The sequence below is a fragment of the Phyllopteryx taeniolatus genome, chromosome 1, assembly GCF_024500385.1.
Source record: "Phyllopteryx taeniolatus isolate TA_2022b chromosome 1, UOR_Ptae_1.2, whole genome shotgun sequence".
Taxonomy (NCBI): domain Eukaryota; kingdom Metazoa; phylum Chordata; class Actinopteri; order Syngnathiformes; family Syngnathidae; genus Phyllopteryx; species Phyllopteryx taeniolatus.
In genome coordinates, this window is record NC_084502.1 from 12,267,953 (window position 1) to 12,295,224 (window position 27,272).

General features: G+C 46.4%; 1 protein-coding gene across 2 annotated transcripts in view; it reads left to right on the forward strand.

Annotated features, from left to right (window-relative positions):
* The first annotated feature begins 319 nt into the window (after positions 1 to 319).
* The window catches only part of LOC133477493 (prostaglandin F2 receptor negative regulator-like), a 44,151-nt gene continuing 17,198 nt past the window's right edge, over positions 320 to 27,272 (forward strand). Inside the window, exons 1-11 of one of the 2 annotated variants that reach the window (XM_061772311.1) lie at positions 320 to 624; positions 6,920 to 7,032; positions 7,111 to 7,369; positions 14,906 to 15,313; positions 17,591 to 18,028; positions 22,314 to 22,460; positions 22,546 to 22,706; positions 22,774 to 22,894; positions 23,355 to 23,574; positions 23,674 to 23,861; positions 25,091 to 25,198. In XM_061772311.1, coding sequence (XP_061628295.1) covers positions 576 to 624; positions 6,920 to 7,032; positions 7,111 to 7,369; positions 14,906 to 15,313; positions 17,591 to 18,028; positions 22,314 to 22,460; positions 22,546 to 22,706; positions 22,774 to 22,894; positions 23,355 to 23,574; positions 23,674 to 23,861; positions 25,091 to 25,198 — 2,212 coding nt within the window. In that variant the 5' untranslated portion in view covers positions 320 to 575. Of the gene's footprint in view, positions 625 to 890; positions 1,525 to 6,919; positions 7,033 to 7,110; positions 7,370 to 14,905; positions 15,314 to 17,590; positions 18,029 to 22,313; positions 22,461 to 22,545; positions 22,707 to 22,773; positions 22,895 to 23,354; positions 23,575 to 23,673; positions 23,862 to 25,090; positions 25,199 to 27,272 lie in introns of those variants that run through there. The other variant, XM_061772302.1, reaches the window with a different exon arrangement.

A 27,272-nucleotide genomic window follows, 5' to 3' on the forward strand; every position in this document is an offset into this window, starting at 1 on the left:
ATGATTGTGGTTTTTGTTGGATCTTGTGTGTGATTCCAACTCCAGTTGTTGTTGTTATTTTTCTTGTCAAGTGCTCTAGAAATAACGCGGAGCGGGCCGGGCGAAAGAACGGAGTGTGCAGAATGGGGCCCTCGGCCCTCAGTTTGCCGGCAGGTGAATGATGACGTATTTTGAAGAAGTTGCAGTTCGAGGCAGGAAGATTTTCAATTGGAAGAAAATCTGAGCGTGAGTCTCTCTCTCTCTCTCTCTCTCTCTCTCTCCGCCCCCTCGTCCTCCTTGGCACCCAGCTTCCGGCCAGGCCCCCCCCGCCCCCCTCCCCCTCGCCGTCCTTCCTTCCTACCTGCCGCGACCGACGTCCGGATCGCAGCGTGTCTCGTGTGCCGCCCGTCCGAAGACTCGCTTGGAATTGCAATTGGCGATCGGAGCCCGTTCGTGCTGTGCCGAAGTGGCCGGCAGAGTTTCTTGAAGGCTGCGACAGCGGCAGGAGGAGGAGGGGGGGGGGGCACTTTTTTTTATTTGCCCCCCAAAGTGGACAAAGAAGCTCTTTTTCTTGTTGTTGTGGTTTTGTTTGCGAAATGACACCGAAGCAGCTCCTGCCGCTGCTGTGGGCGACGTCGATGTTGGGTAAGACGACGCTCGACTGTTGCCGGTCCGAGTCGACCGAGGTCCGCGTTTTCCAGTGGTCTCGCTTTCTGGAACTGTTCAAGTCGGTACCGCACGCCGACCACTTCGGGATCAACTCGATTCATCCGCAAATCCCAAATTCCAAAGTCGTATTCGCTTAAAAGCGTCCAATGTTTATTTAAAAATGTGAAACGGGTTCCGCAAATGTTCAGGTTTCCTTCAGTCGACGTGCGCGTGTCCGAATCCGGTTTCGCGGTTGCCCTGACAGCGGATTTCGTAGTCAATAGTGAGCGCTTGAAATCGCTCAATCATTTTGTCGTTGAATGTCGTCGGATCAAAAGCAACAGCACGACGTTGTGCTTCCGCAGTTCCCTTTCCGAAATTGTCCAAGTCATCTTCAACCGACTGTCACACTTTGAGTCCCGAAATGCTTGCCAAGGGAAATGTGGAGCTTCTCGGGCATCCATCCGCAAATGGTCAATGGAGGCAACTGGACTCTTCTTCTTCGTTGGAGTTGCTTTTCCAGAAACCTTGAAAAATCGCCTAGTATTAGGCTCAAGATTTGTTTGTCGACACCCACGCACAGTCCCGTGCGAGAAAGGCCAAGAAGCCCCCCCCCCCACCGGCCCCACAAAAACTAAGAGAAAACAAAAGCCTGCTATTTGGGACCCCATTAGGAAGATTCCCCATTCTGGACGTGTCGTTGAAAGAGACCAATATCAGCTGTCTGTCACGGCCCCCTATTAGCCAGCAACAGCTAGTTAGGGGCCTCCGCAGTCGGGCCAATGCCGGACGTTTGTCGGGCCCCCCTTCGGCTCGGGGCCCCCTGGGGCCCGGGGCGCCCGACCCGTCGAGACCGCGAGCCAACCACGCCCGCAGCAGGACAACTGCAATTAGCCGGTGTGTAAAAAACGCACTTCTTTTCATTTTGACCAGAAAAAAAACCGAATGGACACCCTGCCAGCTTGGAGTAGATTGAATTTCAGCCTCCATTAGCAAAAAAAACAAAACAATCTGTGCTTCACCTGAGTTCACTTGTCACTTCTCGTTCCCGGGTTTCATTTTCCCCGCTAATTGGGACTCGATTTCATCACGTTTCTACGGGATCGTCGTCCGTTCGGTCCTCAATTGGGACTTGAGGACCTCGTGACTACTGAGTCATCGGGCAGATTTCCACCCGAGGGCCAAACCCGATTGCGATGCTGACATATTACCATATGTTTAGTCATCGGAGCTGCGTGCGCGCGTCTTGGCTGAAACGAGTCTCGTGTCAGATGCTCAAATGTCGCCAGCGCTCCTGTGGTGCGGCTAGTGTGATTCTGCAAAAGAGAAAGCTGGGCAACAATTAATTTATCTAACGAAAGATGCAAAACTCGGCGACTCCGTGAGCGGCGTTAGGCAAATATGTTCGTCGAGCAATCGGCTTGTCTTTTTCTTCCTTTATACTACATCGACATCAACGCAGAACGGAATGTATTTATTTTGTAAATATAAAAAAATAAATAAAAAGCGAGACCAAGATAAATCATTTCAAAGCTTTTCCCACCATTAATGTGACCTTTATCTAGTCAGTCCAGCGCAATTGAATTAAAAAAAAATAAAGTAAAGAACTGAAACAATGTCCTTGCACAAGTGCACACACCCTTTTAGAAATAGGGACGCGGCTGTGTTCACAATTAACCGGTCACATTCAAACTCATGTTAAATAGGATTTTTAAGTGCTCAGATTGACTCCAAATACATTTGGGCTTTTCAGCACATATTTCTTTTCTTTTTCTTCTTTTGTCTAAGCCTGACGATTTTGTGCTAACACTGATTTATGTGGAACTGGTCATAATTCCTTCCAGCTTGCACCACCGCATGCTTGAATGTAGTTGCGCTGTTCTTTTGGTGATGAGCAGTGTTGTGTTTGCACCAAAAGTACTTTTTAGGTTTATGGCCAAAAGGTTCCCCCTTGGTCTGACTGGAGCATAACACATTTTCCCACACGTGTTTGGGAAATATTGTTATCGTCCAATGAAACCAGAGTTGAACTTTTTGGTCATAATTCCAAGTTCGAAATAGCTGTCAGTGTTACTGTTAACACAAAACATTTGAGCTTCTGCTAGAATGAAAACCAAACAAACAAACAAGAAAAAAGGCAGGAAAATTCTACCAGAACATCAAAAATGTATTTAGGGGTTAATCAGAGGCACTTTAGGAGGTGGCAAATTTGTGCTGACTCCTATTTAACACGTTTGAATGTGATTGGTTAATTCTGAACATAGCCATGTCTCAGTTATGACGGTGTGCACACTTGTGTTCTCTGGGTTTGATGTTAGGAGTCTGTGCAGGCCAGTCAGGTTCACCCACACCAAATTCTCTCATCCATGTCTTTATGGACCTTGCTTTGTGCACTGGTGCACAGACGTGTTAGAACAGGAAGGGGTCATCCCCGAACTGTTTGCCTGTCCAAAATCTCTTGGCATGCTGAAGCATTCAGACTTCCTGGAGTTCACTGGAGCTCAGGGGCGAATATTTTAGACATTTCCAACTTTGTGGGAACAGTTTGGACCCGGCTCCTTCCTCTTCCAACACGACTGTGCACCAGTGCACAAATCAAGGTTCTTAAAGACACGGATGAGAGAGTTTGTTGTGGATGAACTTGACTGGCATGCACAATCCTGACCTCAACCCGATACAACACTTTTGGATGAATTAGAGCGAAGACTGAGAGCCTTCTCGTCCAACATCAGTGTGTGACCTCGCAGTTGCGCTTCTGGAAAAATGGTCTTGAATTCCCAGAAATACACTGCTAAACCTTGTGGAAAACCTTCCCAAAAGAGTTGCTGTTTTATTCGAACTGCAGAAACTGCAGATGGTGGACCGAAGTCATATTAAACTATGGATCAAGAACGGGATGTCTCTTTAATTCATATCTGAGTCGAGGCAGGTGTGCCAATACTTTTGGCAGAATCGTGTGCGACTGGTTGGACGTTCAGAGATTGATGGATGCAATGATGTCGCAATGTGCAGCTTTTGGTTGCAGTTTGGCCAAGTTGATCATGATCACTTTCCCAGTTGCGGCAAACACTACGTTGAGCCGGTTCCCACTTGGCCACGGACGCGGACAAGAGCAGCCCATAGAAAAATGCTCTCGTGCGGTGCCGATGCACGGCGTGTCTAACGGCCGTGTGCCGGTATGTACAATTATTGCGAGCGGATTATGTTTGTACGCAATAGTTTGATCCATATGCTTACTTTGGACGGTTTCTGACTAAAAGTTCTTGATTTAAAAAAAAACCCGTTTCCTTCACGAGGCGAAGGTTGCGCACACGGCGGCCATTGAGTGCCGCTCTCACTTCATCGGGTTTCTGAACTTTTGCCGCTCATTTTGAGAAAAGTCTTCATGGTCGTCATCCCAAATGGAAGTGGAACGAGCGAGCGGGTCAGCTTTCGTTGCTGTGTAGAGAAAGTAAGTGAAAGGGAGCAGAGCAACCTTTGGAGGCCACTCCCCAAACGTAAACGGTGGCCACCTACCAGTGAAGCGGTCCTTCTTCTTTCCTGGCATCTCAACGAGTCCTGTAAAATTTCACTTGGAAAAATTCCATTGGAATTAACAAGAATTTATGGGAACCGGCAGGACTTTATGGCAATAGACCAGGAATTTCCACAAGTAGGGAACTTAAATATAGTTTTGAAAAATATATTTAGCGTAATCCCGATTGAAGCCGATTTGAAGCATGCCTGAAAGCGTTCCGTAAAAATGCAAAATTAGACTTGAGATGCTTTTTGATTTGCACGTTGAATGGGACATTTTCTCATTTAGCATTTGAAATGGGCCTTGGTTGCTATTTTTTGATGGGAGGGGGGACGGGACGTTTTGTTCGTTTGGAATGGATTGGGTTGGGGGAGATGAGTAATATTTAACTCTACATACATGGTTTTGTTCTTCAATAAAAAAACGGAATCTTCTCTAAAATATTCCACACTTGAAGTTCTATTTGCAAATGTGTTGGAATGTCATGCTTTTCAATTATTCATTTGCATGAATATCTGCTTATTATTTATGCTTGAATATAATATTTCCGTTAATTTCCCGTCAATTCCCGTAAATCCCTTGACAAACATTTTCAGAATTCCCCATCGTAACTTCCTATGGAAATTTACCTCCAGCTTTCCAGAAATGTCTAAAAATGTCAACCTCTGTGCATTCCTAATTGAAAGTCATTTCTAAATCACATTTATGTCGCTGACAAAAACTTTGGTTTTATTGGGCATACATGTTTGAAGAATTGCCTCGCCTTAATAATAATAATAAAGCCTACACAGCATCCATATATCCGTCAATTTTCAATAAGCGCACATGTGTTTCATTTGCATTCTGCCCACTTCTATGTTTAGCTTCAGCGCCGTACATTAAGGAGGTTGAGGTTGCTTCTTTTGAACGTGCACAAGCCTTTCTCCTGCGAGGAACAGAGAGAGCAAACGCTTCCGAGTGGGCCGGACGACCTGCTGCTTTTATTATTTTGCTAATGCAGACGGAGGCGGCCTGTTGAGTTGCGTTCTTGGAGGCTGAAATGCTGACCGTTTTAGGCAGGCACAAATGACAGCGCATGACATAGCTTTTCTTTTCCGTTGCCCATCCGGCCATTTTATCTACTCCGTCTCGGTTGCAATCGAGCCGGAGCTGGAAGGTAAATATAGATGGGAAACTTTGCTTGCGCGTACTGGAGAGTGTGCGGTCACGTGACCGCCGGGCAAGGCTCCCTTTCGATTGCCGAAATGGAGTCGAGCGTCTTCGTTAGTTATGTCTGAAACGGTCATGTGACACAAGTCTCTTTGACCAACCGAAATAGATTGCGCAAACAGTAATAGATACCTGGAGATAAAAATACAAGAGGTGAGCAGAATGTCGTTCAATTTATCTTCTTAACCAAAATTGGAATTGCATTAAAACTATTCTGACAAGTACGATGTCTCCCCAAAAGTTCCTGGAGTAGATGTAACAGAGTAAAGGTTGCTGGTTCCTACGCGTGTCTGGTTCAAACGCACCGCCTTCAGCGGAGTTCAAAGGTCAGTTCGAGCTTTGAGGGGGTGATGTCACACTTTGCCCCGTCACTCTTAAATTTGCTTTAATGCGATGACAACCGTCGCTAATAGAGGGGAAACGATGGATTGTAAATTGTCACGCTTTCCGCTTGATGGGCGATCATCGTAATCTGCTGACGCAATCATTCACATGAATTCTCTTCAGCCGCAACTCGCCCGCCTCCTCTTCGCTGCGTGTTGATGCGTGTCCGCTTGGTCGACGGAATGTTTGCTGGCTGGAAGCTGGAGGCCAGCGTGCCGCTCAGTTTGTGCTTGTTGGCGTGCAACTTGCTGTCGCAACTTCTTCACACTATTTCAACACGTCCTTTTTGGAAGTACTGTATACTCCCATTTTATTTTGGTGAATATGCGCAAAGCGATGACATAAGTATCATCACGTCACGATGTCATCTTCTATACTGCTTATGACTCCAAAGATGGCCAGCTGAAGGCTTGACATTGGGTTGCCGATTGTCAGTCAAATGGAAGCTTTTTTTAGTTGATCATCAAGCAACTAGACATTTTCTTGCGAAATAGATGTTTGATTCATGTTTATGGTGGGCTTGTTGTGCTCAAAGGTCAATGCTGCGGCAAAACATTAAATATTTGTATTTGTAAGTGCCGGAGAAGGAATTAATCAATCATTTACCTGGCTGTATGTTTTTGGACTGTGGGAGGAAGTCGGAGAATCTGGAGAGAAGCCACATAAGCGCAGGGGGACATGCAACCTCTTCACAGAAAAAAAACGACAACGTTATTAGGAATTAAAATGGGGAAATATTTCACAATAAAAACATCTTAAAAATTGCAAATAAAGATTTGCTATGTGAACGTACCACAGATTGAATTCATCTCATACACGTGTCATCTTTTTCTCATCTCGTGTCCAAATGCTCATTTTGAGAGGGAAAAAAAAAACCCAACAAAATCTCATTGAAGAGGTTTTGTATCGGTCGTCTCATCAGGTTACGTTGTAATTAGAACCCAAGTAAAGGCCTCCTAAAATTGCTTTGTTTTGTCCACGGCTGCTCACAGCTCGAATTCTTTTTCTTCCGATGCAGAATATTTGGGCATTTTGTACCAATGAATTCCAAATTTGACCTCCCGACTATCCTCTCAACCGTTTTACAGGTGACAAATGTTTGAGCCTTGGCAGAGGTCTTTGTGCTTTTTGTGTTTGTTTGTTGTTGTTTGGGTAGTAATTGCTCTTTGCTATCCACTGGAGGCGGGTGCCTGGCCCGGGTGGTGACGGTGTCTCCCGGCCCCTTGATTCGCGTGGAGGGTCAGCCGGTTTCCATCAGATGCGACGTCAACGACTACATGGGGCCTCGTGAGCAGGTGGGTCCTTTCTGCTGTGCTTCACGGCAACTTTCTTTTTTTGGTCTTGAACTGAGCTTCTCCTCCGCTGTCCTCCAGGACTTTGAATGGGTGATGTCCAGGGAGGCCAACGGACAGCAGATGAAAATCATCTCCACCTTTGATGCCAGCTACTCGCACACGTCGCTCAGCAAGCGAGTGGCGTCCGGTGACATCTCCGTCCTGCGTCTCCGCGACAACGCGGTGGAACTGAAGATAGCCGAGGCCGAGACGCAAGACGCCGGCTTCTACTGGTGCCAAACGCCGAGCACCGACTCCGTCATCGGTGGCAATTACGAGGCCCAGGTCCAACTCATCGGTATGGGGGAGGCGTGCGTGTGCGTGCTGTTAGTAAAGCTTTAGAGGAGGCCGGCTAGTTTGACTTTTTAAAGTGAGTTTATCTGCCTACGGTTCATTTAACAGCCAGTGCCATGACTTAGCAATGCTCCGCTGAACATGTTTCAACGCGACGACGCGAGCGGCCACAAAGGCTTCGTTTACAAAGTCTCAGCTTTTATTTTGGCTTTCACACAGACGTGCTTCACACACATCGAGCTCGAGCGCTTGCTAAAGATGGAGAGAGGACCTTTGTAAATTCCATCAGATAAAATGTACACAATGTCATGTGGAAAACGGCTCACTTATATAAACATCCATCCATCCATCCATCTTCGAACAGGCCTTAGCCTCACTGTTGTAAAAAAATCACACGCGCGTAAAGCGGGATTCCTTCCCGCTTTCTTTGACAGAATTTCACTCCTTGAAACTTGACCTTGGACTGACCCCTCACCAAAACGAGTAGGCCTGTGAGTCGTCCTTTGCCAAATGCAGTGAACAAAAAGAAAAAAGAAAAAAAGGAAGCTGGGCTTGATTTCGGAGCAATGCTAGCGCTCCGAGCAGTGTTGAGGTGCCCTCGAGCAAGCTACTGTGACCTCCCTTTTGCTGGGATACCCATGAAGTTGGTAGAATTACACTGAGTTACAAAAAGCTTATTATTATTGTTATTATTTTTTTTCAACTGATTTAGGACAATTTGGCACGGCTGAATCGGAAAATGACATTGATTTCTCTTTTTCAGGTCAGGTTTTGATGCCAATTTAAGTTTTTTAATCAAATGTTACAAACTTTGCTTAATGTAGAATTGACTAGAAGACATTGATAGAAGTAAGTTGCTGTAAATTGAATGTTACATCATCATTGTTAACAATTCAGGACATTTATTTGAACCTCTAAACAAAAATACCTGTACATGGAAACAAAAACATGTGGCCATAGTTCAAAAAGTTGACCTGATTGAGCAAAACCAAGGTGATATTTGGATTCAGCACATCAAAATTGTACTAAATCAGCTAAAAAAAAAAATCTTTGAAAATTAATTTGTTGTTGACCAGTGTTATTCTTAAATATCCTGCTCGAAATGTTTTTTGTTTGTTTGTTTTCTTGTTCTCTTTGATTGGTGCCACTCATGGAAGCAGGGAACAGCGCAGCTCAGTTCCTGCATAATTCGGCCTATTTTATGACAAATGATTTTGAAAATCATGTATTCAGCATTTTCCTTTGAATTTAATTGGGTTTCTGGCCTGCAGTTACCCACTAGGCAAGTAAATATCTTTTTTGGGTGGGGGCTGTATTGGTGTGAAGCTACCTCTATCCTGATTCAAACATGCAGAAACGCAAAGATGCGTGTTTGGCATTTGTGAAAGATATTTGACACAAAAAGCGGTGACGCCTGAGAACAGGTTATTTAGCTCCATAATGCGCAATCATGTTCAGCCGCTCCCGAGCTCAGCTCCCCCGGCACCTTGTTAAATTTAGACCAGAATTAACTTGGCAGAACTGTTATGTGGATCGTGTGTGCATGCGCGTGTGTGCGCGCACATTGCTGTGCACAAGGCGAAGAATATTCATGTTGTTTTTGTGTGAGGGAGGCGCTAGGTTGCTAGCTGAGATGATGAGTCTGATTTGCCGCTGCAGGGTGTGTACCAGTCGAGACTCATGCGCGCGCACACACACGCGCACGGCACACACACACACACATGCGGCGCCTATCTCCCCGATGAGGGTGTTTGGTTATGTAAGAAACAAGTGAAGTGGAGGTCGCTGCAGGTTAGAGAACTCGGTTCAGGCTAATTTTAATTGATAGTGTTTTTTTTCTGCCTTCGCTATCTGTCATCAACACTCACATCACAGCCACCCTGACCACAAGTTGCTCTGGACTGCTGTTGTGGCCTCACTAAATCCTTCTTACTTTTCTTGACAATGTAACGATCACCACTTTCGTCCTGAAATGCATCTGGTCCTAAACACAGGTATGCAGTATATTTATATACTGTGGATGTTAAAAAGCCCTCCCTGAGCTGTCACCTTATCATGACGGAGTGATGTGTGTGTCCCGATGATCCTAGGAGCTAAGTTTTCTGGGTCTTTACACCCCTGGTAGGGTCACCAACACAGGGACCAGACAAAATACGGCTCATAGACCCCTTATGATAATGAAAATAAATGGATTGAGGTTTCCCTTGCCCAGGCCCGATTCACCGGGGCCCCGCTATGGGGCCAGGTCTGGAGGTGGGGCTCGAAGGCAAGCATCTGGTGGCCGGGCCTGCACCCATGGGGCCTGGCCGGGGACAGCCCGAAGAGGCAACGTGAGTCCACCTTCCCATAAGCTCAACACCTGTGGGAGGGGGGAAGGGGGTCGGTGCGTAGGGAGCTGGTTGGCGGCCGAAGGCGGGGACCTTGGCCTTCCGATCCCCGCCTACAGAAGGTGGGACGAGGGTCGTGTAATGTCACCTTTCTGGCAGGGAAGGAAACCCGAGCTGGTGTGTGAGGTCGAGAAGTTCTGACGAGATATAGCCGGGCTCACCTCCACACACAGCTTGGGCTCCGGTATCAGTCTTCTTGAGAGCGACTGGGCTCTTTTCCACTCTGAGTTGCCCACGGTGAGAGGCGCATAGAAGGTGTGGGCATACTTATTGCTCGCCGACTCGGTGCCTGTACATTGGGGTTTAAACTGGTGGACGAGAGGACTGTTGTTTGTGCCTATGCACCAAACAGCAGTTCAGAGTACCCACCCTTTTTGGAGTCCTTGGCGGGGGTACTGGAGAGCCCTCCCACTGGGGACTCCATCGTTTTACTGGGGGACTTCAACACTCACGTGGACATGTCTTGGACACTCGAGTGAAGAGCAGGCCAGAGCTCTCTACTCTCGGCTCCAATGGTGGGGGACGATCCCGGTCTGACCTGGCAGACATAAACGTATTGTGAGGGTCTCAGGAGGGGAAAGCAGTGCACCATCAATACTGTGTATAGTGGGGATGGGGCGCTGCTGACCTCGACTCGTGACGTTGTGAGTCGGTCGGGCCGAATACTTCGAAGACCTCCTCAATTCCACCAATACACCGTACCATGAGGAAGCAGAGTCTGGGGACTCTGAGGTGGATTCTTCTGTCTCTGGGGTTGAGGTCACAGAGGTGGTTAAGAAGCTCCTTGGTGGCAAGGCGCCGGCGGTGGATGAGATTTGCCTGGAGTTCCTTAAGGCTCTGGATGTTGTGGGGCTGTCCTGGTTGACACGCCTCTGCAACATCACGTGGACATTGGGGGTAGCGCCTCTGGATTGGCAGACCGGGGTGGTCGTCCCCCTTTTTAAGAAGCGGGACCTGAGGGTGTGTTCCAACTATTGGGGGATCACACTCCTCTGTCTCCCTGGTAAGGTCTATTCAGGGGTGCTGGGGAGGAGGGTCCGTCAGGAAGTCGAATATCAGATTCAGGAGGAGCAATGTGGTTTTCGTCCTGGCTGTGGAACAGTGGACCAGCTCTACACCCTCGGCAGGGTCCTCGAGAGTTCGCCCAACCAGTGTTTTGTGGACTTGGAGAAGGCGTTCGACCGTGTCCCTCGGGAAGTCCTGAAGGGGGTGCTTCAGGAGTATGAGGTACCAAACCCCCTGATACAGGCTGTTTGGTCCCTGTACGACCGGTGTCAGAGTTTGGTCTGCATTGCTGGCAGTAAGTCAGATTCGTTTCTTGTGAGGTTTGTACTCCGCCAAGGCTGCCCTTTGTCACTGATTCTGTTCGTTACCTTCATGGACAGAATTTCTAGGTGCAGCCGAGGTGTAGAGGGGGTCCGGTTTGGTGACATCAATATCACTTTGTTGCTTTTTGCAGATGATGTCGTTCTGTTGGCTTCGTCAAGCCGTGATCTCCAACTCTCACTGGAGCGGTTCGCAGCCGAGTGTGAAGTGGCTGGGATGAAAAGCAGCAACTCCAAATCTGTGACGGTGGTCCTCAGTTGAAAAAGGGTGGTGTGCCCTCTCCGGGTGGGGGATGAGATCCTGCCCCAAGTGGAGGAGTTCAAGTATCTTGGTGTCTTGTTCACGAGTGAGGGAAGAATGGAACAGGAGATTGAGAGGCGGATCGGTGCGGCGTCTGCAGTGATGCAGACTTTGTATCGGTCTGTCGTGGTGAAGAAGTAGCTGAGTCATAAGGCGAAGCTCTCGATTTACCGGTCGATCTGTGTTCCTGCCCTCACCTATGGTCACGAGCTGTGGGTCGCAAAGATTGAAAGATCGAGATCCCGGATGCGAGCGGCCGAAATGAGTTTCCTCCGCAGGGTGTCCGGGCTCTCCCTTAGAGATAGGGCGAGAAGTTCGGTTATCCTGGTGGAGCTCAGAGCAGAGCCGCTGCCAGATGTGGTGGCTCGGGCATCTGGTTAGGTTGCCCCCCAAGAGGAGCTATCTTGGTCTCATATAATACATTTCCAGATGAATTCATTCATTCAATTTCCACCATTATTGTGGCCTATAACATCTAATACTACCGATAATCCAGATTTTTAAGAACAATTTCTCACTCTGGCAGACATGAACCATCTGCACCTCTTTTTAGACAATATTCAATATTACCCTTTCCTAAGCTCAATATCTTCCCTTCTGGCTGTTCATCGAAAAGCAAATTCTTCCTGACACTTTTTTAAGCTTCTTTGCCGTTCATTTGTACCCTATTACACATGGTACCAATTTTCATCTCCCCTTCTGCCGGACATCTTTTCATCAGTTTGATAAAACATTTAGAGGTCCAAAACTTTGGAGTGACTTGGATTTATCTCTGAGAGCTACGAATATCATCTTACTCAGCCTATAAAAAGTCCTTGAAGACAAATCTACTCTTGTCCTGGGTCTTCACATTGGTTCCTTGTACTCTCTCATTGTCATGAAATCCCTATTCTGCATTCACGTGTTCTGTCTGTAATTTACTTTTTTGTTTTTCTGTATGTTCTGTGAATACGGTAATTTACATTTATGATTTTCTTCAGCGAATAGAATCCTGTACGAGCCTTCTCGCCTTCAGAATCAGAATCTTCTTTATTTGCCAAGTATGTGTCTCCGGTAGTTGGAGCCGCTCGAGTACGACAACAGACAGTCAATTGACAGAGAACGCTTTGGAGACACAAAGACATTGACAAAAAAAAAAACAGTCACTGAGCAATAAAGGGTTGCAGATACAATCGGAATATTTCAGTTCATTTTTACTTCCCCTACTTGAAAGTTGAGTTGTACAGGCACCATTAGTGGTGGAAAAAAGTTTTCATATGATTTATGTTTTGAGATCATTTTTTTTACATCACAGAAATGTCTTGAATAGGGGTGTGTAGACTTTTTAATATTCACTATTGTATTCTAAAAGCCGGGTTAGGGTCTGTTACGCTGCTGTATTAAATATCTGCCTTTATAAAGAAAATAATAGTCACCACCATCAAAGAGGCATTTATCGTGTTTTTACCTGTGCACAGAATTATACGCAGGGCTATTTTCATATTGTTCCCTTCTTGTGGAGCTACCCATCCATCCATCTTTTGTACTGCTTATCCTCATGCGGGTCGCGGGCGTGCCGACGCCCATCCCAGCTATCTTCGGACGAGAGGCGGGGTACACCCTGAACTGGATGCCAGCCAATCGCAGGGCACATACAAGCAAACAACCATTGGCACTCACATTCACACCTACGGGCAATTTCGAGTCTTCAATCAACCAAGCATGCATGTTTTTGGGATGTGGGAGGAAACCGGAGTGCCCGGAGAAAAGCCACGCGGGCACGGGGAGAACATCCAAACTCCACACAGGCGAGGCCAGATTTGAACCCGGATCCTCAGAACTGTGCGGCGGATGTGCTAACCAGTCGCCGACCGTGCGCGTCCCTTGTGGAGCGAAATAAACAAAAATATTTACAACACACTCTGTAACCACATAAGCATAATGTTAAAGTCTGTATCACCTCAATGGCATTGTCAGTAAAAAAAAACAAGCGTTATTATCTCTTTAAAGTCATAATTACACTTAGGTGTACAACACGGTAGTAAAGTGTGTGTGTTGTGTTGTGTGTGTGTGTGTTTGTAATGCTCCTTTTCCCCAGGAAATAAAATTAGCTGTGGTATAATGTGCTGCCCACAATGCATTAGTCTTCCTTCACAGACATCTGCTGGGTTATTTTAACGCACTATTCCTATATAGTCATAAATGGGAGTTAAAATGAGTCATTTAGTCAATTATCGAAAAAAAATTGTTGGCAACCAATCGTTTGTGTTTGAAAAAATGGCGAGATTGGAAAAAATGGCGGCACACAACTGAAAATGAAGCCAATGAAAGAAGCCCAGGGTGGCCTTGGACTCGAGCGACACTCCCCTGGGTGTGCTGCATCCGCTCACACAACAGCCCGCGCCATATTAGTCATTACAAACTTACAGCGTTAACGTTACGTTTGGCGTAATGTGCTGTGATCGGCCAGCTCGCCCGCGACCTCGATCACGACGAGCGCTCCACGATGGTTTGGTAATGATTTGACAGCGAGCCACTTTTACCAAAAGCACACGTTTCCCTCTGGCTCATTTATTCTCAAATGTTTCAGTGAGTTGCAGGCTCTCCTTGAAATTAACAAAGTAGGGCACAGCGAGCATCTCAGGCGAAGAGCTTATCTGCATTCTGTTTTGTTTTCTTCCTTTTATTAGTTATTTTATTTCATGGCAAAAAGGAGACATGCATCTGGTTTAAATGAGCCGTCCGCTACAAAAGATTCTGCTGTCAGAGATCTGAACGCCATCACAACATTGAGAAAAGGCGCACGCTAACGAGAGCGCCGACTTCCTGGTTCAATGCCAGAAGGCTTTTACTGAATTTTTTTTTTAGGACTTTTTACATTTTAGCAAGAAAATCAAGTTAAAAAAACCTACGAGGCCATCCGACATCATGAAGTGCTTTTATGCGACTTATTCAAAGTCTCGACATTTGAGTGTGTAATTTCAAACGGAATTCTCCTTTTATATATCCATTTGAGCTGGCTACCTTGAGAAGCAAGAAATTCATCAAAGTTAGGACATTTAACTCCTATAAAAGCGTTCTCTTCAAGAAGTGAAACAGAAAAACTAAAGTGGTGGTCTCATGAATTGAAGCGCTGTCGAGCGGACCCCTGCATACGCGCAGTTCGGCATCCGCACAATCACCTATTTGTGGATTTTCTTTCTTTTTTTCCCATTTATTTTTAATTATTTTATACTTTTTTTGGGATGGGTGGCAGAACAACACCAAAAACGCTTTTTGGGTGGTGATTTTTATTATTTTGTAATTTTATTTATTTTTATTTTTTTTTCCAATGATATGTGGATTTTCGCTATTCGTGGTCTGGCCCCCCACAAATAGCAGGGGTCCACTGTATATTGATTTATGAAATACTCTCGTGTAACTGATCATTTGGGCTACTAGTTGAAAGTGGTCCAGTTGAAGAAACCCCTTTTCAAATATTTCCTCTCTTATTACATGAAAGTCGGCATTTGGCTTGTGTTTTACACGTTTTTCTCCTTCTTTGCCAGTCATCGCCAACACGCTGAAGGTGAGCCCTCAGACCCCGCCCGCTGTCGTCCCCGAGGGCAGCGACGTCACGCTCTCGTGCAACGTCACCCGGGAACTCACCCAGCCCACCTACCTGTCCGTCACCTGGTCGCTGAAGAAGGAAGGAGTATCGGAGGAGATTTTGACGTTCGGGCCTCAGGGCGACGTGCTCACAGGGGCCAAGTACGCCCGCCGCTACGCTGACGGCGCCATCCGCTTGGCGCCCGGGAAGGGCGGATTGTTCGAGTTGGTCATTTCCAGAGTGACAACGTCCGACGAAGGCATTTACGAGTGCAACGGAACTGAGTGGACCCACCAAAATGGAGGGAAATGGATTCCAATTGTGGGGAGCGTAAAGGAAATGGGAACTGTTGCTGTTACTCCGACAGGTAAGAAGCGCTCTCGTTCTCGCAACGCAGAGGAGAAATAAAAAATAAGAAGAAAAGCCATTTGGTAACGTTGCAGTTGTCGTTACTCTTGGATTTATCCTTTGGCTGCGCTGCCGTGAGAGCGGGCTTCCATCTTGTGCTTCTGTGTCCACACGGTCATCTTCTAGAGAAGCGCCGCATTTGGAACCGGGCTGCACATCTTGGGCCGCGATCGACCTCTTCACCTCGACGTCACACAAACGTCCGGGTGACGAAAGCAATTACGCACCCTTTGAGCAAACGCAACGATTACAAAAACCGGGCCAACGGCTTCCATGATCATTTGAGCGTTACTCTCTACCGCATGTGTGGCGTATCAGTCAAAATAAAAAGGTACACGAGGTCAATTTCAAGAAGTAAGTTGATTAAAAAAAAAAAATAGACACGATCATTGCGCAAACGGCTATTTCAGTGACGTTTCTGTTGCTCTTTTGATATTAGCGGCAGCCATGCTAACCATTATGTTTTTGCTAAACGACTCGGTGACAACCTAACCAAAGATTGTCTGCATACCGGGGAGAAAATGCCAAATGACAGAAGTTTGGTTCCCGGTGGCTTCTACGCCGGGAAGTTTTGCCATCTTCTTTGTAGAATTCTTTACGAAAGCCACTTGATTCATCCTTGTTACCCACAGGTTCCGCTGAACTGATTCCATTTTTTTTTTGGGAAGAAAAACCTAAACCTTTTGGGGAACATCTGGCGGTGCAACCCCAGACACAACACGTTAATTGATTTGTTTTTTGTAATCATTTTCAGTTCAGGTCAATGGCAATCACTTTCGCTGTGCCCCCCAGAATTACACTGGCGACTCTCGTTTACAAAGATGACGTGGCAGCAAAAGAATGAAATCACTGGTGCAGGTAGATGCGGCGGCGATGTTTTCTTGGTGGCTGGCGGTTAGCGTGTCTGCCTCACGGTGGGTTCAAATGTCTTGTTGGGGCCTGCGCGCTTCTGTGCATTTTCTGCAGGTACTGTGGCTTCCTCCCACAGCCCCCAAAATGCTTCTAAATTGCTCCAAGGTGCGAACGGTCATTTGTCCGCGGTTGTCGGCAGCGATGGGCTACAGCTCGTCTGCCGTCAGCGAGTACGAGCGCTCCTCCAAAATGTTCAGTCGGACACGGAAAGTGTCACGTGACCTTTGCTGTGAGGCTGGCCAACATTTTGCTCTGTGCTCTTGGAGCTTGCTGACCCTCACCGCTGGAGTGTTTTCGTGTGTTCTTGAGGCCCTCACACACACACACACACACACATTCATTGTTGTTGCCATAGCCACCACATCTTATAACTTTGGGGGTCACCATATCCTCTTAAGTGTTTATGCTGAATCTCGAGTACAAGTACACACTCAGGTACTCGCATGCGCACGGCACACACGTCTGGCGTCTGCCGTCTTTCTTATTGACTGAGCAACTTGAGCAAAGAAGATGAGAAAAGTCAAACAGAGTCGCTTTGTCTCATTTTGTCCTGCTCCAGACACCACACAGAAACCTTTCCCAGCACGTTGCTCGCTCGGTTGCTATTGGAGACCGTGTCCGAGTTGTCTGTTTGAACCCCTTTTAATTAAGACGGCTCTCTCTTGAAAATACATGTGTTGCTCTTCCATTTCGGACCTTGAAAGATCTTCTCCTGTCTGGAGGCACTTTTCAATCTCAACTGCTCTTCTTTGTGTGAATGCTGAGAGACGAGCATTTATGCTAATTCGATTGTGTGTTGATTTGATGACAGCGCCATACTTCAATAAACTCTATATTATACGTATACATATATATTTGTGCTACAAACAAATCAGTGGGGATTCAGATTGAAAAGCGAAACAAAATGAAGAAACAAATCCCGAATCCTAATTTTCGAATGAAAACGAATCAAAGTAAATATTTTATTGTAACAAGAGCTGCACCGCTTCTGCCTTGACGCATTCACCGAGATCGCAGCGATCACATTTTATCATCATATTACCGTTCAGCTCGTTATGATATATTGGGACTGGTATGAAAAAATGTAGCTTTCTTTTTTTCTCTTTGGTTGTGTCATTTTTTTTAATTTAAATTATGTGGGAATTGCAATTTGCTTGTTTTGAATTCAAAGAAATCCCAAATTTGTATTGCTGGGGTTTGTGTGCAATTATATCCATATTATTTGGCACGTTACATGAAGGAGGACCGCAAGTGTGAAGGGTGCATGAAAGCAGCATGGTCAAGTTATTTTCTGGTTGTTGCCGTCTGCTCTTGTCCTTTCAAGGTCAGTCCCTCAGCGTGAAGGCTTCTTCGTCGTCTTCGTCTTCCTCTGCACCCTCCGCGAACCCGCACCTGGCCCCCGGCGACAAACTAACGCTGCTTTGCGCCGTCGCCGCCGACAACTTGCCCTCGCTGTCCCTCGAAGTGTCTTGGCTGGCCGACGGCCGGGACCTCGTCACGATGGAGCGCGGCGGAGTGGTGATCTCCAACATGTCTGCCGGCTCGGGGCGAGTAAATCGCCGCGAGGCGAGCATGGAGAGGACCGGGGCCGACGAGTACAGGCTGGCGGTCAGGCGGGTGAGCACGGAAGACGGAGGAGAGTACGCCTGCCGCGTTCGCGCCTTCATCGAGAAAGGAGGCAAGAGCTCGGGAGGAGGAGGCCGCTGGCACATGGCGGCGGAGAAGACGTCCAATGCCGTGACGGTGAAGGTGTCGCAGATCAGTAAGTCAAATGTCGCGTGCTTCGCTTCTTTCTTCATTCTTGTTGAATACTCAAATCAGAGACTATATATGTCAGCAATTAATAATCCAAATCGTACCAGCGAGCATTCATACACTACATATAAAAAGGTTTTTGTGATGTACAAAAAAAGAAAAATGAGACCAAGATAAATTAATTTCCACCATTGAGCTGACCTATAACCTTTACAACTCAATCGGGGTGAGAAAAAAATAATAATCTTTTCGAGGGGAAGTTAAAATAAACAACTGAGCTAAGGTTGAACTTTTTAGCCAGAATTCCAAAAGATTTTTGTTTTTTTTAAAATGATTTAGCTTGGTCTTTGTAGATCTAGAAGCCTCTGACAAGGGACCCAGAGAGGAACTGTGCTACTGCATGCGGAGAAGTACAGTATGTTAGAATAATACAGGTACGAGGGCAGCAGAACAGCGGTGAGGTGTGCTGTAGGTGTGACAGATGAATTTAATTTGGAGGTGGAACTGCATCAGGGATCAGCCCTGAGCCCTTTCCTGTTTGCAGTGGTGATGGATAGGCTGACAGATGAGGTTAGACTGGAATCCCCGTGGACCATGATGTTTGCAGATGACATTGTGATCTGCAGTGAAAGCTTGGAGCAGGTGGAAGAAGGAGGGGTGGTGGGGGAAGAGTGAGGCTTCAGGGAGAAGAGATAGCAAGGCTGGAGGACTTTAAATACTTGGGGTCAACCGTCCAGAGCAATGGTTAGTGTGGTCAGGAAGTGAAGAAACTGCTCCAAGCAGGTTGGAACGGGTGGAGGAAGGTGTCAGGTGTGTTATGTGACAGAAGAGTCTCTGCTAGGATGAAGGGCAAAGTTTATGAAACAGTGGTGAGGCCAGCCATGATGGACGGATTAGAGACAGTGGCACTGAAGAGACGACAGGAAGCAGAGCTGGAGGTGGCGGAAATGAAGATGTTGAGGTTCGCTCTCGGAGTGACCAGGTTGGATAAAATTAGAAATGAGCTCATCAGAGGGACAGCCGAGGTTCGATGTTTTGGAGACAAAGTTAGAAAGTGACAGAGAAACTTGAGAACAATAACACTTCATTCTCATGACAACCACTTAAGGCCACACTGAGTAAGCGTGCCAGTTGCAGGTATATCACAATAGCCATATTATTAATATTGCTGTACAAAAAATACAATTCCAATTGGGATAAGAGGAACAGAAAATACTTTACTGCTCTTCTTCATATTTCTGACTTGTTTTTTTATTTTCCCGAATCTGCCATTGGGATGTGTGTAGGCTGCTGATAGACATGAACATTTGATTATCAAGCAAACATATAAAACATGGTATTTATATTTCTTAAGAAGTATGTTTTGGAAAGTAAAAAACTCCTGTGAAGACAGAGTTCAAAATGGTTTGGCAGACCGTTTTTCGTCGATAGCCGCACCGTGGCGTTCGGCCGGCCAAGATGACGCGTTCGGCCTCGGTTTAGCTTCTGCGCTCGACTTTCCGCACATACTGTCGGAATCCAAAATGGGTAGAATGGGTCACATCGAGGGACTCTGTGTGACTGCTGGTTGCCAGCTGCTTGTCAGTTTTCAGCTTTCGCAGCCTTCACACTTATGAAAATCCCAACAGGACTCGGGATGTGCTCGCACATGTTTGTGTGTGCGCACACTTGCGTCCCATGTACTGACGATGTGAGGCTGCTCCAACTGGTAGAGCTCTTCCGTTGTAGCCTGGAGGTTTACATTCCTCCGTCCTTCATCTGCACACACACATGTGACCCCCCCCCCCCCCCCAGTAGTCATGCACGCACACACACACGGTTTTTATTTGTAACTTGTTTTGGAAGCGCACACATGCTCACAGAGGCTCATACGCACACACTCGGGTAATTCCTCTCATCCTGGGTTGTACTTTCAAGTGTGTGCGCGTGCGCATTTGTGTTGCTTTGTCAGCTGGAATTGTTGTTAATAAACTGCTCAAAATATCAATTTACAAGACATTTTTTTCCAAGGACCCCCCTCATAATCCAAATGGAAATGGAAAATAACTACCACGTCGAACCTTCAATGCCAAAGGAATTAAAAAGTTTCCCATTTACGAGAATTTCCATTTCCGGACAGAGCGTCTCGAGCGCCCTCTCGTACTCTGCTCTTCGTATGGCACACCGTTGCGTAACCCCAAAGGACGCGTCCCACACAGAGCTGTTTTGACAACAAGCTTGCTTTCCTCCCAGGGATGCCACCGTCGTTCAAATAGCAGCTCTGTTATATGCCTTGCACTTTCTGAATTGCTGCTTTTTGTTCGAGCGGTTCTTTTCTGTCAGCGCGTGAGTTTCTGGGTGAGAGCTGTGGCCGACAGCAGCTTCAACGTGAGTGCGCTCGCTGTGTTTTACTGTTTTCTCGGCGTTCGATAGAGTGCTGAAAAGTGGCGCTCCTTTGCCTCATGCAAGGGCATTACCGGAAGTATACTGTAAAGAAGCTTAAAAGAACGATCGGTTAAAAAAACCGCGATACGGCAGAATAATGAACCGCGATAACGTCGGGGAACACGGTTTGCCAATGATCTTTACCGCGTAACGGACGTACGAGGCCGCGATGACATTTCAACCTGTGAAACGAGTGTCGTGATCCCGTTTATTGACATTGATGCGTTTTCATCGCGCTAACTTCACACACGGCACGTCATGTCAATGTTCTCTTTTCGCTGCTTGTTTTTACAATCTTTCTCCCACGCTGAAGTCTAAAATGAAGTAACGTAACGACAGGGATCCTTGGTGCCGGCGGTGATTTAAAACCGCAGTATTGTCCGCGCTCGTGCGATACTTCTCCGCCCGCCATGTTGACCAGGTTGTCGTGTCTTGGCAAGCGTGTTGCGTGAGCGCACGAACGGTTTTACATGCGCAGCTGAATGGAAAAGTGAAAAGTGAAAGAGGAATTGGGTGGGTGGGTAGTGTTGTCAGAGCCCGGATCAAATCAGTGTGTCGCACCCACGCTCTCCGCTGGCAACACAAAAGCAAGACGTGTAAGTGATGGCACCTTTTAACAATTCATGTGTCATCTGCTCGATCTGAGTACAATAAATATGCAAGTCTGTTTCTTGTCCTCAGTCCTTCTTTAATTTCAGAGGACACATTGATTTATTTATATAAGTGCAGTTTTTATCTCTGAAATTGTGGATAACCTCATTTTTCATCTAGCTATCTTTTTCTAGCTTGTCAATCTGATCCAAGACAGGTAAACATCAAATCAAAGGTGCAGACATCAAAACCTCAAGGAATCCAACACCATCAATCGTTCAATTATTTTGAAGTAAAATGCAGTTGTAAATGTATCATGTTACTCGGGAGTGGAATCTTTTCTTTTTTTTTTTCCTCCCCTAAAAAGCTAAATTGCAGACTTTGTGCATGGAATTTTGCCTGCTTGTGTTGCTTTACGAAAGAAGGCATTCCAGTGAGTGAGAGTGGCACATGAATAATTGCCAGGGAAGCTTCTCACTTCCTCATCCATCAAAGTGTGTGCGCGCGCGTGTGCGTGTGTCTTCAAGCAGATGGTGACTGTGCATGAGGCGCTCGCTGTGTGCATGTGTGACGTCCAAATGCATCACTCCAAACCCTTCACTTTGCTAAACACACAAACGTGCATGAAATCACTTAGTTTTCTATATCATGCTCATCCTTTGGATGGGCATACATTATTTACCCCAGATTGGTAAACAAGATGGCAAAATATTGGCAACCTCTCGCGATTCAACACCTCTCCTTGGGCAGTTGCGCGTTTGCCGTTTGCTGAAGCGTAACGATGCAATCTGGAGGGTTGACAATGAGACATCTCCCACGGTCAACGGTCTTATCTCTTTTTTCTGCCTGCCGCCGGGCTCGGTGGATTCAAGGTCCAAAAGCACATAGCGGCGATCACCGCCCGGTACTTGTCTGGCCACGCCGGACAAAACCGGGCACGGACAAATGAAAGCCACGTGCCGCCGGGATGGCAATCATTTCTCCAGAGGCAGTTCAGTAGCTTCCTGCGTTATTATTAGAAGTAAACTGTTGCTCGAGGAACTGCTGCTCATAATGGCACTGCTGAAGCAGGTCCAAGTAGATTTTTCCTCCCTTTTTTTTAACAAAAGCCGCGATAATACCAATTGGACGGAAAGTGTTTAACTACAAGCATTAGCACATATTCAATGCATATGTTTGTGATTTTTAGCATCACGAAAGACTGCATTGTTGTTGCTGGTGTTCAGTCAATATCTGGAGCACACACAGTGAAACGTTTTGCTTTGTGATTTACACAGAACCGAGCTTCACGCTGGATATTGAGACCATCGCTCACCCCGAGATGACCAGTGAACCGACAGAGTTGGCTTGTCGCGTGACCAATATTACACAGCTGCCCGTGGGAGGCCGACTGGGCGTTACGTGGGAGCACATCGCGCTTCCTGGTACTGCAACTCCGGTCGCCGGCCCATTCAACAATAAATTAGTGAAGAAACAGGTCTCTGTATTGAATCTTCGTCATTGGCGCAGGTGCTACCAGCGAACCTCAGGCTACGCATTCTATTGGCTCTATGGACGGCTACGGCAACCTGGTGCCGGGTGCCGTGTATTCCGACAGACTGGCGAGCGGCACGATGTCCCTAACGAGAGTCCAACCAGACACTTTCAAACTGCGATTCCTCCGCACTCAGGTAGCCAAAATTGGGCGCTCACAGGTCAGCTACTGGCTACACGGCGACTGACGCGTGCCATCTGCAGGAGATCGACATGGGCCAGTACGTCTGCGCCGTCTCGGCGTGGAGCGTCGACAGCCGCGGTGACGTGGCGAAGACTGCCGAGCGCCGGAGCTCGCCGCTGACTCTGCGATGGGAGGCCAAACGTATGGAATTTGGAATGTCCGTGTTCTCTGATTCCATTCCATTAGTTTTCTTTTGGAACCTTAACATTTATTCTAATACTAGAGGTCGTAATCTGTGAGGTGATGTCAAGTGTAGGTGTGTGTGTGTGTGTGGGGGGCTGTATCATGCCATCTAGTCATAGTAACCCTGCTGTTGGTCTGTTGAATGAGCTTAATGTGCGAAATACATTTGTATAATTTCTTGACTTCAGAGGAAATCCCTCAACAGATCTTTTGTCTGCGATGGTCTGTCCACCACATCCACATGCTGAACTTTATGCCCTTATTGGCGCTCGTTGGGCCATGATGTAATAGCATTGCTCCGTGCACACGCACGTCTGCTAATCTTCCTGTTATGGGGTTGCCCCTTCAAGGGAGGCTGAGAAAGGTCTTTCATGAAGCTCAATGATCCATTCATTGATCCTCCTGTGGTCATTTCCAGGTCCTTCTCTGAACATTGTGGCCAAACGCATTCGTGAGGCTTCTGTGGGCGGGGCTACCTTTGAGATGAGCTGCACAGCGGTAACCCAGAACCTCGGCCAAGCGGGGTTTTCGGTGCTCATTCAATCACAAGACAGCCTGGAAAGCAACGTGAGGACCATCATGACGCTCAGCCCTGACAGCATCATGCAGCACGGGGGGGCCACGGACCCCAACAGGAGGTGTGTTCTTCCTGGGAAGCCCCGCCTACTTGGCTCGCTTTAACTGTTTGTCTCAATTTTATTCAAATAAATAAAGCGTGTCCCTTTGTGTTCATTCAGAGACAGTCTGGTTTTGACGAAGTCCGGCCCAGCTGCGTTTCGGTTTCGCCTAGGGGGCGTCCAGTTGTCAGATCGAGGTTTCTACTGGTGCGACATCACCGCATGGACGAAGCAACAACCCGGTCAAACGTGGACCAGAGCCATGAGCGCGGAGTCCAACAAAGTCAAGATCGACTTTCAAGAAAATGGTGCGTTTACAAGCCATTGGGAAATGCTCGCGTTCGCTTCGGTGCAAATGGGCCACCCGCACTCGTCAATGGCTCACAGCACAAAACAGCGCTACGTGCGTGCGCGTACCTGACCTACTTTACTTTGTTTGATGTGAATGGGAGGCAGATGAGGGAGTAAACGTGCATGCGGTTGAGAAAAGTGCGCAAGACTTCTGAAGGATGAAAGGGGGTGGAGCCTAAGCTAGGCAAATCTTTCTCTGAGTAGAGAGCCGGGCCTCGAACGTCCCTTCTTTCACCTAATTGTCGATGTGTCTCCCACCTTCTTGCCGGTCTCCCCCTCCCTTTCCGGGATGTCTTCAAAGTGAAGCCCTTTGGCCAATCATCCAGCTACAAAGATCTACAGCGCTGCCTCCTTTTTCCCATCGTGTGTGCCTGCATGTGTTTCTGTGTTTGGAAAATATTTTTAGTTGACCCCACAAAGAATTCACAAATGCAGTACATATGAGCATTTGTGAGTGTGTGTGAGAGAGAGAGACTTTTTGGTTGTGAATAATAATAAAAACAAAGTCTCAGAAGCTAATTTTGTCTGAATTTGAGGTGGCACCATCCAAGTTGTTGGTGGAAAATATTTTTTTTTTAACTGCAAGCTAATATTTACTCGTTTTTTGGGAGCACTTTATGGATTAATAATACATTTAATGTTCTTAGTGTTATGATTTGAGTGTCTTCCTTGTTCACAACACTGTAGTATAATATAATGTAGCGTAATATTGCTGATGTAAAAAGTCCGTTAAGGGTGACTTCAGAATCATGAAAGCCAAACATTCCTCTCGCGTCCCAAAAGATTTACCGGCGTTCTTTTCCCAAGATCGCCGTCAACAAGAATTTCAAAGGGTCCAGTTGTGTTTTCGCAACCTGGGTCAGATTCTCCACAGCTGGGGCCCCAATTCCTGTCTGGATCGTATGTCTGAAAGACTTTTTTTTTGGGCAAAATAATTGTTATTATACATGACATGCACTTTTAATGTAGAAATAAATTCATTTAAAAACAAAAAATTGAGGTAGTCTAAAAAAAATATCAGGAGCACATTTCCTAATTGCCCGCCAGATTAAATTAATTGTCAGGACGCTGAATTGTTGTAATTTATTTCTCCTCAGAGGATGGAGTGATTTATTGATTTTTTTTTTTTTTTTTTTTTTTAATGAGGATGTCTGTTTGACACGTTGTTTTTTTTTTTTTTTTTTAGGACCCTCTTTCTCAATTGCCATCCATTCAGACACCAGTACTGTTTATCCGTGGCAAACGGCCAAGATGAAGTGTTCCCTCCGCGTCTCTGGAGCCTCACCAATGACCGGTAAAACACGCACACACGCACAGCCCTTACATTACCCCAGAAGGCCAGCCCTCACTAAAAATTTATTGTAAAACGCATTAACAACCAGAGTATACCGCAAGATTTTAAATGACCTGATTTTTTTGATTTTTTTTTAATGCTGCCCAACATTAAGTTCCTCATGCATAATTACAAGTCATAAATCGGTAATTTACTGTTTCTTATTGATCTTCTGTAATTCAACATTGCACACAGGCTCTTTCTTACGCACACTCAAATACATGGAAGTACACCTGTGGTGCACAATTTGCTAATGTGTGCCATTCGGCTGTCAGTCAGCGGCGGTGCTAATCAGAGTACTCTGCATTTAAAATTGATTTATGAGTAAAAGTGCCAAACACAAACACACACACTATTAAGTCATTCACTCTGACAGTATATTTTTTCCCCCTGCATTAAAGACAAATTGCATTTAGTGGAGTCAAACAGTAAAAAATTGGATGTTCACCTCATTGTAGTGGAGCATGTCAAATGCTTGTGAAACAAATTGATTTGGTTTCATGTGTCCTCCATGCCACCATCTCACTGCACTACTCCTTTAATCTCACGTGTAGTCATGCCTTCATCCCTTCTGCTTGCTAAAACCCCATGGAGCTTCCCTTCATCATCATGCATCCATTTTGTTAATGTAAACATGTCACATGAGCTCATGTGCCACTCCCTGCCTCCCTCAACCCATCTGTCAACATTCCTCCTCATCTCTCGCTTCGTTACTATATACCGCCCGTCGCGTGCTTTCTAGAATAAATCCCTCAAGCAAATGAATCAAACACACTGCTCCTCACCCTCTGCTCGTAGGCTTGGGTGGGATTTCTAAGCACAATGTCATTTCCTGTTGTGATTTGTACATACTGTATGTAAACATGTCTCTTTGCTCTTCTCTGCATGTCTGTGTAGCGTACAGCTGGGCAGGAAAGTCTGCCGATGTGATGGACTATTTTAACCTGCAGATGATAATTATTCATTCTCACATTCATAGTCCCTGGAGCAGCATTGTTCTTTAATAGTGTTGAAACTGCTGATGGGTCAGGTTTCCTTGGCGTCACTGAATGGGACTCCCAGTTGCTTTCCTGCTAATTTTGCAGCTCAGAATTCCCAAAGGTCGGGAATATCACTCGGTTGACTTGCGCACAGGTTTGACCGTTAAGAGAGGAGCGAGCAGCCTGGTGTCATGTGACATGCATTAACGAAGGTGTGCCGCTTTTGCTAAGCAAGCCTTTGCTTCCTCAGGTGTTGTAGCTTGACTCGCCTGCGAACAAACAGTTCCGCTGGGTGTGCCGCTGTTTTCTTTTAGAACGCAAGCACTGCCTTTTTTGTTCCTGCATGCATGTCGTTCAGAACCAGCCAAGATAAGGCGGCACCCTTACACTTCGTGTCGCAATTGGTTCCTTTCTAATTGGCCTTTAGAGATTTTAGCGTTTGATACCTAAATACAACTTTATTTACTCAAGTAAGAATGCACAGACACAACAATTGGGCAATGTCATAAACCTGTGCAGCATAGTTTTAAATATATAAATATACAACACTATGTCCCTCATAGAAATAAAAAAATAAAAAAATGCAAGTAGCAAGAAATGTACTGTACAAGAACCCACACATCCCATACCCACATATAAACACAGAACACACACGCACACAGCACATATTGATTATTAGTGTAGAGACATAGCAAGGCACCAAGGATCCAGGTCAGGAAAGACAAACCTGTGGGAGCCATCCACAGCGAGAGCTGCCCCCGCCCGCAGCCGCAGAGGATGCCCCTGCGAAGACCACCATGACCTGGTAGATCGGGATGGACTCCCCACACTGTGCAGAGACCCCAAGTTACCCGGTCCGGGGAAACTGCAGCATGACATCCCCGCAGGCAGACCGAACACACCTCCCACGTGCAGGCTCCCGTCAGGAGACACTGGAGTTAAACTTAAAAAAAACAATAGGACAGGATTAAAAAATCAAAAAAACTGAAGGACAATAAGAAATACAATAAAATAAGACAACAATTAAAAAAATAGAAAATGAATCATAATAATAT